This window comes from Perissodus microlepis, chromosome 17, assembly GCF_051167445.1.
Source record: "Perissodus microlepis isolate ML-2025 ecotype Zambia chromosome 17, ASM5116744v1, whole genome shotgun sequence".
Taxonomy (NCBI): Eukaryota; Metazoa; Chordata; class Actinopteri; order Cichliformes; family Cichlidae; genus Perissodus; species Perissodus microlepis.
In genome coordinates this window covers 23054830-23069682 of record NC_140477.1, presented here as the reverse complement: position 1 = coordinate 23069682, position 14853 = coordinate 23054830, and the positions used below count along the sequence as shown (strand labels likewise).

General features: G+C 44.3%; 2 protein-coding genes across 3 annotated transcripts in view; one reads left to right on the top strand and one right to left on the bottom strand.

The window, feature by feature from the left end:
- Nucleotides 1-760: 760 nt before the first annotated feature.
- cped1 (cadherin-like and PC-esterase domain containing 1) overlaps nt 761-14853 on the bottom strand; it is a 37120-nt gene continuing 23027 nt past the window's right edge. For both annotated transcript variants that reach the window (XM_084909926.1, XM_084909925.1), the window contains 7 exons: nt 3195-3294; nt 2951-3087; nt 2624-2844; nt 2434-2535; nt 2088-2175; nt 1867-2013; nt 761-1777 (listed from right to left, as the gene is read on the bottom strand). In XM_084909926.1, the coding sequence (XP_084766052.1) occupies nt 1556-1777; nt 1867-2013; nt 2088-2175; nt 2434-2535; nt 2624-2844; nt 2951-3087; nt 3195-3294 (1017 nt within the window). In that variant the 3' untranslated portion in view covers nt 761-1555. The remainder of the gene's footprint in view (nt 1778-1866; nt 2014-2087; nt 2176-2433; nt 2536-2623; nt 2845-2950; nt 3088-3194; nt 3295-14853) is intronic.
- LOC146369636 (uncharacterized) lies at nt 11613-14303 on the top strand. Its single transcript, XM_084909927.1, has one exon. It carries the CDS (start codon nt 13088-13090, stop codon nt 14300-14302), a length of 1215 nt encoding a protein of 404 aa, XP_084766053.1. The 5' UTR covers nt 11613-13087; the 3' UTR covers nt 14303.

Below are 14853 nucleotides of genomic sequence, written 5' to 3'. Positions count from 1 at the left end.
TCTGATTTTTGAATGAGGTTTGGTGAAAACATTTTAGTTATATAAAAATAAAACTTTAAAAGATTAAAACTGAAACGATTTTGTGAACTTAGAAAGCAAACCAAAATGCAAAAACGATACGGAGGAAATATGCTTTTAATATCTGAGATCAGATTTTATTACAACTGATGAGAAAACGCGTTTGCTGAGAGTCACTGCTTTTAGAAAGTTCAGAGTTTCTATTGTAGTGCCTGTACTTAATAAAGATTAAAACTAACTAATAACACCGAAACTATTAAAAACGAAACATTTTTGAAATAATGAAAACTAAAGGAGTAAATTCTCCCTGGAAACTAAACTGAACTAAAACGAAAAAGTCAAAATGAAATAAAAATAAACAATATTTAGGAAACAATAACTCTGTTGTTGGATTTTTTGAAGAATGCTTGTCAAAAAAACGTAAAGAAAACTTGTCAATATGACCAAAAAATGTAATAAATAAAAAACAATTTATTTCCTAATTCTGGAGCTTTCAGCCTCCTCTGTGGACCTCCAAAAGTTATTCAACAACCTAAAATCTGTCCTGATGAAGCTAGAGATGATAATAATAATAATAATAATAATAATAATAATAATAATAATAATAGACAGACTGGCGACCTGTCCAGGGTATACCCCGCCTCTCGCCCTATGACAGCTGGGATAGGCTCCAGCGCTCCCCGCGACCCTGAAAAGGATAAGCGGAAGCGAATGGATGGATGGATAATAATAATAATAATAAAGAGAAAAAGATGAGTTTTGTCCACTGGTGTTTTATTAAATGTTATAAAGCCATAAGTGAGACGGTGTTTAAAAGACTGAGTGATTGTGGTTGTGAATGTGTTCACAGTTCAGGATTAAAAACTTTTTTGTTTGACTTTTTGTTTTTTTTATGAAGAGCAGAATGAGCACAGTCATAAAAAATATTAATTTCTTCTGTTTTCAGCTTATAAAAAGACACATTATACATCTGTAGAAAAATATAGAAATATAAGCAGAGTCATAAAAGACGCTTCTGTCACGTGATGAAGAGCTTTCATCGAGTCTTTGGAGTTAAAACTGGTCTGACATACAGAATCGATCAATCAGTGAGGCCTGAGGCTAAGTCTGAATCAGGAAGCAGCTGCTTGAATCCACGCTAACTCATATCACTGTCAAACACACGGGCCAGCGAGAAGCAGCTGGTGCAGTCAGCAGAATTACGGCAGAGGATTTTTCTGGTTCTGAAATGGAAAATCCCAGCAGAAGGTCAGAGATTAACAGTCCTGCTGCTGAGACTGAAATGCTGAAAGCTTTAAACATCTGCGAGCAGCAGGAACCAGCTGAGCGATATCTCGAGTAACCTCTGCTTATTAGAAGCCAGCAGCTGAGTCTGAGACGTCTCGTCGGATTGGTGCTCCTGAGCTGCACAGTGAGGCTTCTGTTCATTCTGAATAATCCACCTCCACCATTGAGTCCCCCACCCCTCTCTGAAGTCCACGTCCTGGAGGGGGACAGGTGACTCTCCCGCAGGATTCACCTGGCCCCTCCTAGGTGTTCAGTTTTGGGTAATGGGACACAGGCGGCTCAGAAGGATCTCAGAGTATACTTGGTTCACTGGTCCTCTAACACGATAGGTTGTAGGTTGAGACCCCGCCTCCTGCTCCGTGTCTGGCAGGGTTGATTGGCTGCCGAGTGTATGTACAGTTCTCTCTGTTCTGGTCGTGTTCGCGGTGGACGTTCTGTCACTGGAAAGTTTTGTGGACCAAAACTTCTCCACCTGAGAAAACAGAGCAGAACATCAGCTGTGAGGCCTGCAGCCCTGACCATTGGAAGCACTTCGTTTGCTGATAAATAAAGTTGTGTTACCTCGTGAAAGTGACAGGCACAGCGTCCCTGCAGGAACTCTTTGTATCGACCCATCGTGATGCTGAACGTGTCAATCACTTCGTACCCATGATGCTTGGCGGTGGTGATGATGTCGTCGTTCTCCATGTACAGGTCCTGTATCTCTGTCTGAAATATTGATCAAAGAAAGCAGCTTTAATTCCCATAGAGGGGTATGAATGACAGCAGGAACAGTAACCTACCAGACTGAGAGACCTGATCCCGTCCACAGGCAGATGGAAGCCCATCCCTAAAGACTTCACCACCACCAGGATGTTACTGAGAGATTCACTGAGGAGGGACAGAAGTAACCTCACGTTACCATAGAAACCAGAGTCCTCAATAACATTGCTAATCCCGAACGCTAAACCCCGGGTTAGTGTCTTTACTGAAAGGGTTTCTCATGTTACAGGAAATGCAGGACTGGAGTACAGGTGAACCTCAGGGATCAGCGTTAGGTCCTCTGTTCTTTAGATCAGTGTAAGCCCATATGGAGATAACACTATGGTTTATACTGTATGTAGGTGGTGTTACACTGTGTCTCCTCACCTGTCCAGCACTTCACTGACTGTCCTCAGGTGATTGGTGTTGAGCCACTGGACTCCTCCCACCACCAGAACTGTTTGGTTAGAGTTCACCAGAGGCTGAGACCTTAACAGACAAGAACAAGAAAAGTCACCGGTTAAATATCTCACGGCTTCATGTAACATGCCTCAAAAGTGGATTGTTAGGACCTCACCTGTTGAGCAGCTGCTGCAGAGCCTGCCTGAACGTGGGTCGCTGCTTCTTCTCCAGCCAGAACTGAGGATAGTACGAGTAGCTGACCAGAGTCCGTCCTCTGTTCAGGTTCCTGTAGACCAGCGTGTCGTGAGCTTTGCCCCAGTCCTCCAGGGTGGAGTTCACCCTCTCCATCAGGAAGTACATCATCCCACGATTTGTTGAGTCCCCGATAAACAACAGCTGAGGAGCAATGAGAGAGCTGGTGATGTACCTCCATCAGGACGACTGCCACAAACTGAGACATCTGAGATGGACTGGTTCAAATCAGCTGATCAGGTGACCTTACCTTTCTGTCCTTCATACAGTCCTGCAGCAGTGGGTGGTCCACTATTGGGTGATAACAACCATCTGCTTGCCAGGAAACTTCCCTCCAGTCGCACGTCCTGTTGTCAGAACAGCTGAGGCATGGAACAACCCAGCGTCCTGTCAGGCAGGTGAGACACACAGGTGAGGTGGCGAGAACAAAAAGTCACTTGACTTAAATTTGATGTATTATCTTAAAGAAGCAGTCCACCGGCAGGACCTCAGACCTGACACGTGTCCTGAGCTGCAGGCATTATGTTGACTCTGGGATTCGCTGTGAGGCTGAAGACCGCAGGAGCGATCCGGCTGGACCAGCAGACCGCAGTCCTGAACAACAGACATCAAACTGTGACAAATTTGCAATCAGCACTTCCAGGAAGTTCTGAACCTCCTGTGTGCGATTTCTGACTGCAGTACTCTGCAAATACTACGAACTGTAAATATAAAATGGCAAATGGACTGGTTCTTTTTTATACTTTATTTTATTGTTTTATATTGTTATTTGTTGTATTTTTATTCTTTTTAATTTTGTGAAAATTAAGCACTTTATGATTTTTATTTCACAGAATTTTATCTGTGAAAAGCGCTATATAGATACATGTTATTAACTTCTTATATAGCATTTTTCTTCTGTATCTGAGCACTCAAAGCACTTTACACAAATTGCCTTATTCACAAGCACTTTTTTCGATGCCCTTTCGTGTAAGTACTTTCTATCTAACATTCATACGCATTCAAACTCCGATGGATGCATCGAAGAGCACACAGACTAGAGCAGATGGGGATCAAACCACCTACTGATAAGTAGGTGATCTGCTCTACCACCTGAGCTACAGCCACCCCAAATAACACACTTTACCACCCAGAACAGTAATAGTGGAGGAATTGAGATGTTCTGGACACAGATGAAGAGGAAACAAAGGAACCCTCAGAGGAAGCGTCAGTCTGAAGTTTCCTTTAAAACCTGAAACTGAACCGAGTTTTTACTATTTTGTTTAATAAACACTTTACAGCTGGTTACATTGGTAAATTGAATAGATTCTGTTTTCTACTCATAGAAAATTACACATGAAAAACTTAAACACATGACTGCACCATCTTTAGTTTTAATCACTGGGTTTGATTCCCTGCAGGGTCAGAGGTCGCATCCATCCCAGTGAGCTTTGGCCTCTGAAAGTAAATCTGCTGTTTGAGATCTGAAGCTTCTCGCTGTCAAACACCACGTCTTCTTCTTCATGTGCTCGCTGCTTCCTCCCTCAGAGCTTCTCTTTCATCCTCCTCTGTGGATCCGTCCCCGTCCTCCTCTGCTCAGAGGTCAGGAGTCAAGCAAAGCTATCCACGCTCACCTCAGAGTCCCCGTGGGAGCCTCCAGGTCTGGCGCAGACTTCACAGCCACCGCCATCACAAACGCTGGCTCTTCTTCTTCTGCTGCTGTTGCAGGTTTCGTCGTGGCGGCGTCACATTCCTCACGTCAGCGGCACAGCTCGCAACAAAGTGCGACAAGAAAACTTAACAGGGATTTTCTTGTTCGTACCTGTGCTCAGTGTACACGCTGCTCCGAGATCAGCTCCAAACACACCGCCTCCAGCAGCAGCGGACCGTTTGAGGCCTCGCCGCCGCCACGTCGCCCCCAACTCTGACTTCATCAAGGCCGCGGCCACGCGCTCCTCTTCCTCACTCGGACTCAGAACAGCAACAAGAACTACAGCTTTTAAAACTGAGAGAGATGTGAGCCTTTCCTTCTGATCAGAATTTAATTTCTGCTTCAAACTCCATTACAGTGCGACGAGAGAGCACAAACGTCACTTTAACCATGGCGACAGCTTTTGTGTAAAAGCAGCTACTGAAGCCTGATGATGTCAGATATGACGTGCAGTAAAAAATGATTTGCTTTGTCAGAATCATTTTTATAACTTCAGAGGCAGGGCTTTTTGCCTGGATGATAAAAGAAAACTGTATTTTATTTTTTTAAACTATCAACTGGGAGTTTAAATATGCAAATATAATAAATCATTTTCAAATCTCGTGTCCACAGGATAGTTAATATGACAAAGGTCAGAATCGTAATCAGACATTTTCATGTTCAGTGAAAACAGACGGGTGGTGCTGAGTTGATGAAGCTGATATTTGTGCAGCCACACAGAGCTGATAGAGTGCCACAGCAAACGCCAGATCACAGGTCTGAAACACTCGTCAAACATTAAAAACTAAATGAATTTGTAAATGAATGTGTTTAATGTGTCAGAGTGCCGTAATTTCCTGCTGATAATGAATGTGACGTGCTGTTTCATGCTTAAACCTTATTATTATTCCTGAACAGGTTAATTTTTTGGATATTTCATCAGTTTGTAAACAATATTTTCCTTCATTTTGGAAATCAGTGCAGTTTTTATTTTCAGTAAATAAATATTTGATTTTTTAATGATCACACTATAGTTCGTTTCACATACACTAGATGTTTATGATGTACATTATTTACTTTTAAATAATTTCTAATAAAACAAGAACAGAAACAGGGGAGACCAGGTATGGTTATAACATGGGAAGAGTTGCAGTGCCAGGAGTTGCACCAATTAGGGATGAGACATCAGGGTTCAGCCACTTCTATCCCTGATTTTAAACGGGGGTTGTCACAGGCATATGCAGATATTACTGATAAAACAAGAACAGGAAAATAATTTTTTCACACAGCTGAAGATTAAATATGATATGACTTAGAGTACATTAGTACTTAGTGAAGCACTTGCTAGTTTCAAACCACTATGCTAATACAATTAGCTAAACAATGACCGACAGGGGTGGGGTGGATTGTAACATGGAAACCTGGACCGAGAGGTGTACCTGCTGATATTTGACTGACTCGCTCTTCTTTGAGAAGAGCGAGTCAGTCAAATATCAAGTCATTGAATGAAAAATAGCAACCGGTCAGAACCGGTTTTCGATACCCATCCCTACTCTTCAGTCAGATCAGTGATGAAGGAACACAATGAGCTGATACTGCAAATCACTGCAAACGCTGATACAACAGCGGCCCAACAATCTTCCCCGTACTGGTTACAGGAGCAGCAATAAAGTTTTCTGTTAGGCACAGGAGAACCAGCCAAGCAGCAGACCCGTGTCATGGACTGACTCCACGTCAGGCAAAATGACAAGAGAATACAGAGAATACTAGCATAGCTGCCTCAGCAACAGAAAAGCTTTTTGTGTCAAGGTACATTAAGTGCTATTCTTTCTTTGTTTCAGGTTCAAAAGACAGACGAGGAAGGAGAAGCAAAAATGCAAGAAAGAATATGTCAGTGAGGAATGAAGGCAAAGAGAAGCAAAAGAAGAAAAACCTGCCACAGAAGTGTCGAACTCTAACGCTGCTGAGACAACTTGTTATAACATGGCACCAATCTGCACTTCAGGACAACCAACATCCATTTATCATAACTGTGAAAGGGATTAAGAATGTACACACACACTGGCACTGATTTTTATACACATAATAAAAAAGCTTTCAGACCTAAATGCTTTTCACACGGTAACTGTTCCTTAAGCATTCATACTGTCACGAAAGTTTGTTCTAGTACGGTACACTAATTTACACACAGCGGTGTGTTTGAGTCGTAGTTCAACACCATGTTCTCTGTTTTTGCTTCTTTTATTTAACAGCTAACGCTGGTAGTGTTGTAACAAAGGAATGCCGCGTATTAACCATGTGAGAATGTGTGTGTGTGAGTGTGAATAAATAAAAGAGAAAAAGACAAACTGCTGAACATGAAAAGAGGATTCTGAGTTTTTTCTCCGCCTGCAGGAATGAGGTGTGGGTGGGGGTGGGCTGTTTGTGTGGTGTCAGCTGGAATCCATCATAGAGGAGCAGAAACACTCCGATAATCCTCCCATGTGATTGCAGAACTGATCTCAGGTCTGAGAATCTTGGTAAATCCGGATCAGCGCTCATTAGATCATCTGAGCCGCCGCCGCCTCCTGTGGGAAACTCAGACCTCCAAACGGAGCAGTGGGTGGAGATGGGAGAGGAGGAGGTCTGACCAAACCTGCCTGCTGACGGGGTTCATAACCGGAGAAGTGGAGGTGTGGAGGCATTCACACAAGATGCTTGGACTGAACCATTAGTGCACATGGAGGGGGGAGGCTCATGCAGGCCTGTAACCCAGAGCTGGAGCAGAGGTGGACATGAGTGGGTGGAGACAGCTGGACTCAGACCAGCGCTTCAAAAGCCTCATCAGCTCTGAGGCGGGTGGAGGGCGGAGGGCAATAGCAGAACACAGCATTGAGGAAGATCACGACAACGAGCAGTGGAAGATGCAGACTTTAAATACACAAGGCAAATGAGGGAACAGAGCACAGCTAAACATAGTCTAACTAATAAGACAGGGAAGCCAAACACAACATCCTGCACACAGGCCAGGAGACTATCAAAGTAAAAACCAAGGTAAGAGCGAGGGACAGAGAGAGAGAGCGAGGGATGGAGAGACAGAGTGAGGGGAGGAGAGAAAGACAAACAGAAATTACCAGACATGTTTGGCTACACAGTGAAATAACAGGGAAACAGACAACTTTACATGGAGACAAGACTGAGTTCAAAGAAGGACACTGGGACAGGAAACTAGACACAAGAGGACGGGGAATGAAAAAAGAAAACCTCCGATAACAAGCTGAGATCTGGGGATACAAACAGATATCAAAAGTATAGCCAAAACAAGGACCTTCACCTCAGAATATTATATAAACCAAAATCAAAAATCCAAAAGAGAAAAAAATCCAGGTACAAAACCCAGGATCATGACAGGTGAGGACGGAGGGCAAGCGCGGAGCTGGGTGCAGCTCAGGGCTTGGGAGTGGCTTTGTGGTCGTTCTCTGAGCTCAGCTTCATCTGAAAGTTGATAAATAAGCTACTTCTCTGCGTTTCCACGAAAACAAACAGGCCTAATGGGATCACGCTGCAGACAGGAGGTCAAAGGTCAGAGAGTCGCAGCCAAAACATTTTGTTCTGTTTAGGTTACGAATGAAAAGCTGCTTCACGCTAGCGCTCCACAACCCACACAGTCCAGAGAGGGAGGAGGCGGAGCCTCCAGAGCATGATGTTTCTGATACTGATCCATCAGCTCTGGCTCACCCGCCTGCAGAGACAGGCCGGAGGTCTGAGACGTGCTGGTGTGCACAGGTGTTCTCAGAGAGATTCACAGGTGAGATGTCCTCACAGAGCTCCTGCATCACAAACACATACAACAACGAACCCCCACCCTGCTGTCTCTGAGCCGGCCACCGTTCGTCTGTCTTTAGCTGACCAATCAGGACATGAAGGTCTTTGTCCTCTCAGCACACTGTGAGAACATCTGCAACAATGAAACATCTGGATGACACATCTGGACAGAGCTACTGCTCTCACAGAGAAGCTGAAGGAGTGGGTGGGTGGGGGGACCAGCTAGAAGTGATTTATTCAGACTCACAATGAGCTTCAAACAACAACTACAATCCTCACAATCAGCACACGTCTCTGGACTCTGATTGGCAGCAGCTTAGGATCCAGGGTCACATGTCTTCAGGTGAGCACAGACACAAAGATTAAGCTCAGCAGCTCCATCAGATAACCAATGAAGACATGACTGTAACATGATACACTCACACACACACATACGCAGGAGTGTTTATAGTGAGTCTTTGTCTTCACTCAGTTTAACCTGCAGAAACTCCCGAGGCCTCAAAACTCTTATTGTAATAATAATAAAAATTATTATTAATTTTGTTATTTTTATTGTTGTTGTTTTTATGTTTTTACTTTGATGCAGTGTTATCTTTAGTTCTCGTCAGCTGACTCGATGTTTTACTTTTAAATGTGAGTACAGGTTTGATTCCAGTGTGACTCTGCTCCCACCTGCTGGAGCTGCAGATTGTCTGCAGAGAGAAGCAGCCAACGCCCACTCCTGAGCACTCCACAGAGTCATCACACTTCAGTATTTCTCCCGTTATGTCTTCCTGTCTGAGTTTAGTTATTAGTCTTTGAGTGTGTGATGCATAAAAAACACATGCTAAACACAAGCTCACATTCATGCACATATCAGCAAACATCTACACTGACTCTGACTCTGACTACTGATCCTGGATAAGTTACTGGTGAAATGATGAGCGTGCTGGTTGAGCATCAATGAGCGCTGTGTTCTCAGGGGCCAACCAGGCCCGCTGAACTCCGCCCTCTTTAGCTCTAATTGAGGCTCACAGGTGGATCACAGGTGGATGAGAGGGGGGCAGCTGGAGGGCAGATGAAAACATGAACCTGAGAGGGATCGGGGCTACGTGGGGCCCCACACAGCTTTAACCTGCATCAGGTAAGATCACCTGTTCAGGACCTGAAACTGATCCAGATTAAAGCAGATTACCGTCTTCTTCCTGAACAGACTGAAAGCTGGGAGCTGTTTGCTCACTGGAGATTTAACTGTGACAGAAAAGACTTACAGGTTACCTACAGGTTACATCATTTGAACGTTAGAGACAGAAAACCTGAATCCTATACACCCTGAGCCGAACACCAGCAGCTCCTCACACACTTCGCTTCATTCTGCAGATGTTCTTGTGCAGTCCTGAGAAATATCCATCTGAGGTCACAGAGGAGAAGCTGATGGAAATGAGTGCAGATGTTGGAGAAGCATCAGCTTTGTGAATGCTTGCTCACGCTTCGCCGCAGGCGTCGAGCTGTTAGCGCCGCAAAGGGATGTGAGAGGAATTTAAAGGCAGAAACAAACGGAGCCAACATTTCATTCTTCTCAGAGTGTCGAGGTCACGTCGAGATGGTTTACTGAGAGCTGGAGCAAAGCCCGGAGCAGACATTTGAAAACACCAGAGCTTTTTTATCAGGCTGATCAGATTCAATCAGATTTACTGAAGCAGTAAAGTGTGAAAGAAACAGATGTCAAGACAGACAGAGTTTTCTGTGCCAGGCCTGCTCTGCTGTGTTGCTCTCTGACAATCATAGTTACAATAAATGACCAGCAGATCCTGCCAAACTCATCTCTTCACCTTATCTGTGCCCTGACTTACTCTAAAAACCAGATAAAAGATAACAAAAAGAGCCAAAAAACAACCCAACAGAGCTCAGGCAAACACTCACCTGTCCTACCTGTGCAAACACTGGAAACTCAAAAAGGGCTCAAACATCCAGGCAACAACTCACTTTGTCTAACTGGAGTAAGCAGAAGGTTTGAAATCAGACGTAACACACAAAATACACCTGTTCCAACCTTGTTTTACAAAATCCCGGACAAACCCCCAAATCATATAATTCTTATAATGGAGGGGTGAAGCATCAAGGAAGGCAGAATGAAATAGAATAATTAAGGAGACAGCAGTGAATTCTGTATGCCTGTGAAACTGATGTAATAATCAACACAAAATAATAAACAACAAACACATGTGCCCCTATCCTCAGCATTTTGAGTTTTAATATATTTTGATGTTTGGGGTTTATGTTTAAGTTCATTAGGTTATATAAGTTCATTTTTATTATGCCTAGGTTGCTGTTATAGTTCATTGTTTATTAGATTACCCTAGTGTCTTCACCCGGTGTGTTTACGTTTCCCTCGCCCTTTGTGTGTTTCATGTCTGTGTGTCCAAGCTCGTGTTGTGTCTGTGTCTCATTATGTTTCCTGTTTTATTTTGAAGAGGTCTGGTGTCCCATGTTCATTGTGTTTAGTTTCACTTCCCCTGTGTTGTCATTAGGGATGGGTATCGTTTAGGTTTTATATGATACCGGTGCCAAACCGGTACTTTTGAAACGGTGCCGGTGCTTAAACGGGCTGCTGTTGCCATCATCATCCGTCATCATTTCTGCTACACTGGCAGGGCTAGGGGCCAGGACTCTACTCTTCGGGTTCTTGGGGGATGTTGCTAACTCCGGGTCCGATAACAACCACCACACCCGCAGTAGATGTGCTCGGTGTGAGGTCTTGCAGCAAGCTATCAAATATAGTGCATTTCTCGGCTTTTAAAAAAACGCTATGTCTTCTCAACACCATCTATTCTGACCATGGTAGTTCGGGAGGAGTAGCAATTTTAGCTCTTGATGCACACAAAGCCTTTGATCAGGTTGAGTGGTTTTATATGTTCGAGTCATTACGGAAGTTTGGGTTTGGTGAAATATTTATATCTTGGGTAAAATTAGTATACGCAAATCCAATCTGTTCAGTTCTCACAAATGGAGAGAGGTCGGCGCCATTTCCTTTGCAGCGCTCTGTTCAGCAAGGCTGCCCCCTGTCCCCTGCTCTATTTGCTCTGGCATTAGAGCCCCTTGCGATTAAGATAAGAGCACATCCAATCCACAAAGAGGGAGAGAGAGGAACAGAGAGGGAGATGGAGAATGAGGACAGAACAGAGATGGAACAAGAGCAGGTGAGACACACATGTTAGTCAAATGGTTGTTTACCAAAAGTATCACCGTATCATAGGTCCTCATGTATCTTGTACCTAGTGTTTCTTTTTAGGTTTGCTATTTTTCAAATTCTACATTTATTAAGTTATGCAGGCTTGTTTGCACAACAAGGCTAAATAATTATATAAACTTTTCTCAATCTAAATAGTGGACTTTGGTAGAATTCAAAAAACAAGTGTAGTACAGGTCTATGATGATTTTTAGTGCTACTGTCATCTAGTTCTGATTCTGGTTCTGTCTTGGTTAAGTCCTCAGTAGTCCTGATTTTGAACTGTTGTAGTCCTGTTTTAATTCCGGATCAGTTCTTGGTCTGGTTGAATTGGGGTTTAGTCCTCGTGTCTTGATACAGCCCCGACTTTGTTCTGCCTTGCTGCTTAATTAAAAAACTAGTTTAAGGTGTCCTGCACATGTGATATATATTTTTCCCTATATGAAGTCATTCTTTTTTGAACAAAACTCAAAACAGAGCCTATTAATCTTTCAGTCATTTCTAACCCCCCCCAAAAAAAAAAAAAAATCCCACATGCATACTACCCTTTAGGGCTAAGCCCCGGGTGTTTCAAATGTCTGGCTCCGCCTCTGTTTTACCTCTCCAGACATCTTTGTTTGCAACGTTATGGGTTGTACGAACACTGTGCGCTATGTTTGTTAAGCTGCAGCCGTTCAACCGGGCTTATATGGTTGATGAAGAGAAGGTATATTAAAGAACACACTGTGGAATTCCCAACGCCAGCGCGAGTGTGTATTCTTTTGGCTACCCTGCTAAGTGTTTTGCCGCCTCCTCTCAACCACTAAACGCAACCCGACGTTACAAAATGGCGCCCGAACATCTTCTCTTGGACCTCAGTATGCAGTATCTTCGAGCAGCTGATGATTGATACACTAAAAGGTACATCGCGGCAAAGTAGATCTAGTAGTAGCCTGCCATACTTCGCGGAAACAGACCAGGCTGGCCTCGACGCGGACGTCCGATTCGCCGGATCGCGGAGGTGTGTTTCCACGGCAACGAGTGAAGCCGCCGCAGCGCTGTTTTCGGGATGTATTATCGTTATCTGCTGAGCGCCTTTACTGCGACATTTTTGGATTAACGTGGATTCACGCTACTTGGACGCGAGACGGATGCCGCTTCTTCATAGTTTCTGAACTGCATGTATGCGAAGTGAAGCGCACCGGATTTTTTCTTCCTCACCAGCTGAGCTCACGCTGCAGACTTTGCTTCGTTCGTACGGTCTCTGCAAGTGGGAACTTTATCACGGGACACAGCTCTATGTCGTGTCAGGACTGGACAAGTTTGGAGTCCTCTGGAAAATCGCCGAACTGATGTTGTGAGTGTATATTTTAAAAAAAAACAAACAAACCAAAAAAAAAAAAAAAACACTGTCTATATTTCAAACTGATTTGCTATTGATTCTCACTGGCTTAACTGTTCTTATTGAGATGCTGTTTTAAGTGCATCTGACTTGAAAAGGTGTTACTCATACACAGTTACTCGTAAGTTTGGCTCTATTTTACACCTAAATGCTTTTGATCCGGGGTGTTTACTCCTTCTACCTCCACGTTTCAAAGTCAGATAAAACATTTGTAGCTAAACTTAAGAATTCACATGTTTTGTATATTTTTGTGTGACCAGAACTGAAGTTGATTTCAGCACAACTGCTACCTTATATAGATTTGGGTTTTTGATAAGTGTGTATTATGGCTACTCAGCCTGACTTGACTGATATGTGTGATGATATAGACTTTATGTTACACCCCAACCGACTTACTGCCAGACATAGTACTGCTGACCTTGGGCATAAAGTGCAAAGTCTGCAAGCAGAGGTTGATATGCTTCAGCAGTGCCTTCATGACTCTTTGGACCTCCAGAGGAATATTTTGGAGCAGTGGACTCAACAAAAAAGACCAGTCCCAAAAGTACCAGCTGCCCAGATTACTCACCCTTTTCCTCAGGCCTCCTCTACTCCATATGTGCCAGGCCTACCAACCAGGGAAACGGAGCAATCTATCTCAGCACCTGGCCCCACGCAGCCCGCCAGGGCCTTGTCCCAATCCCAGTCAGATTCGCTGGAGCTAATTAATACAACCAGAGTCCTTGCTGCGGCATTGCACCAAGCTAAATTGGAGCCCAATGTGTTCGCTAATGATGGCAGTCTTCACCCAGAAGAATGGCTACAGTCTGTTAATGCTTACAAAACCTCCTTAGACCTAACAGACGCCCAAATCCTCAGAGAGCTGCCACACTTCCTAGCTAAGGAACCAAGAAAGTGGTTTAATGTGCTCATTCCTCATGTATCTACATGGGCTAAGTTTTGTGAACTTTTCAGAACTGTCTTCTTGCCTGCTGACAACCAGGAGCAGATTTTGAGAGGCATCCTGGACCGTTTCCAGCACCCCGAAGAGCCTCTGCCAACGTTTGTTGCCCATGTGCTCAGTGAATTTAGGAGACTGAGGAACCCACCATCTGAACAGGAGCAATTTGAGCTCATCTGTAAACACGCAGTGGAGAAGTACAGAGTAGCACTGTATGGAACGCCTGTAAAGTCAGTAATTGATCTAGTGCTGCGTGCCCACGAGCTGCATTCTGTTCTTGGCACCAGCCTTTCACAGCCTTCCCGAGCTCAGCCGAAAAACAGAGCTGAGGGAGGACCCCGCTGTTTCAAATATGCCATGCCTGGTGTTACATCTCGTACGTGCCCTAACTGTTCCACTGATTTTCAGGGAGCTCGACACTCTCCCAGGATGGCTCCGGAGCTTCCTCAAACGCTGTCTCCTGACCAACATCCAGTAACTCAGCCTGCGGATCCAGATGAAACTGGCGTTGTCAGGGAGACGAGAGCAGCTGGCAGGAGGCCGGGAAACTTCAGGGGGGGGAGAGTGTTTCACAGGGGCAACCCTCCCCCCAGCCAATAACTCAGCCCTCATCGCCTTTGTCAGATCAAAGTGTGCCACCAGTGCTCAATCACGTTGAAGATGGAACTTCGCAAGCATCGTGGAACACCCCTCTCAGAGTTAAAGTGAACTTTAATGGGGCAGCTTTGGATGCCACACTAGATACAGGGGCATCTCTTTCAGCAGTAAATGCAGACCTGTTGTCTGAGAAAAACCGAAATCAGTCATTAAAGAATCCGTGGGATTCTCCTCCCATAAGACTGGCCAATGGCACTAACTGCAGTCCATTGGGAATAACCTGTTAACCATTGGATTTATGGGCAAGCGAGTCTATCAGCGGTTTGTGATAGTGCAGGACCTGTCATCCCCCTTTGTTCTTGGGATGGACTTTATGACTCGCACTTCACTAACAATACATGTCCCAACAAGAACTGTAATTATGGATGATAACCCCCCATGTCTTGATGAACTCTGTGAAAATGGCTTTGTGGAAGCTGATCTTGAGTGTGGAACTATGACCCTGCAGAACACCCCGCAGCTCTCCCTCCATGATAAGGCTGGAGAAGCTAACT

What these genes read in the sequence shown, in the direction of transcription:
- LOC146369636 (XM_084909927.1), top strand. Translation starts at nt 13,088, where the DNA reads ATGGCTACTCAGCCTGACTTGACTGATATGTGTGATGATATAGACTTT.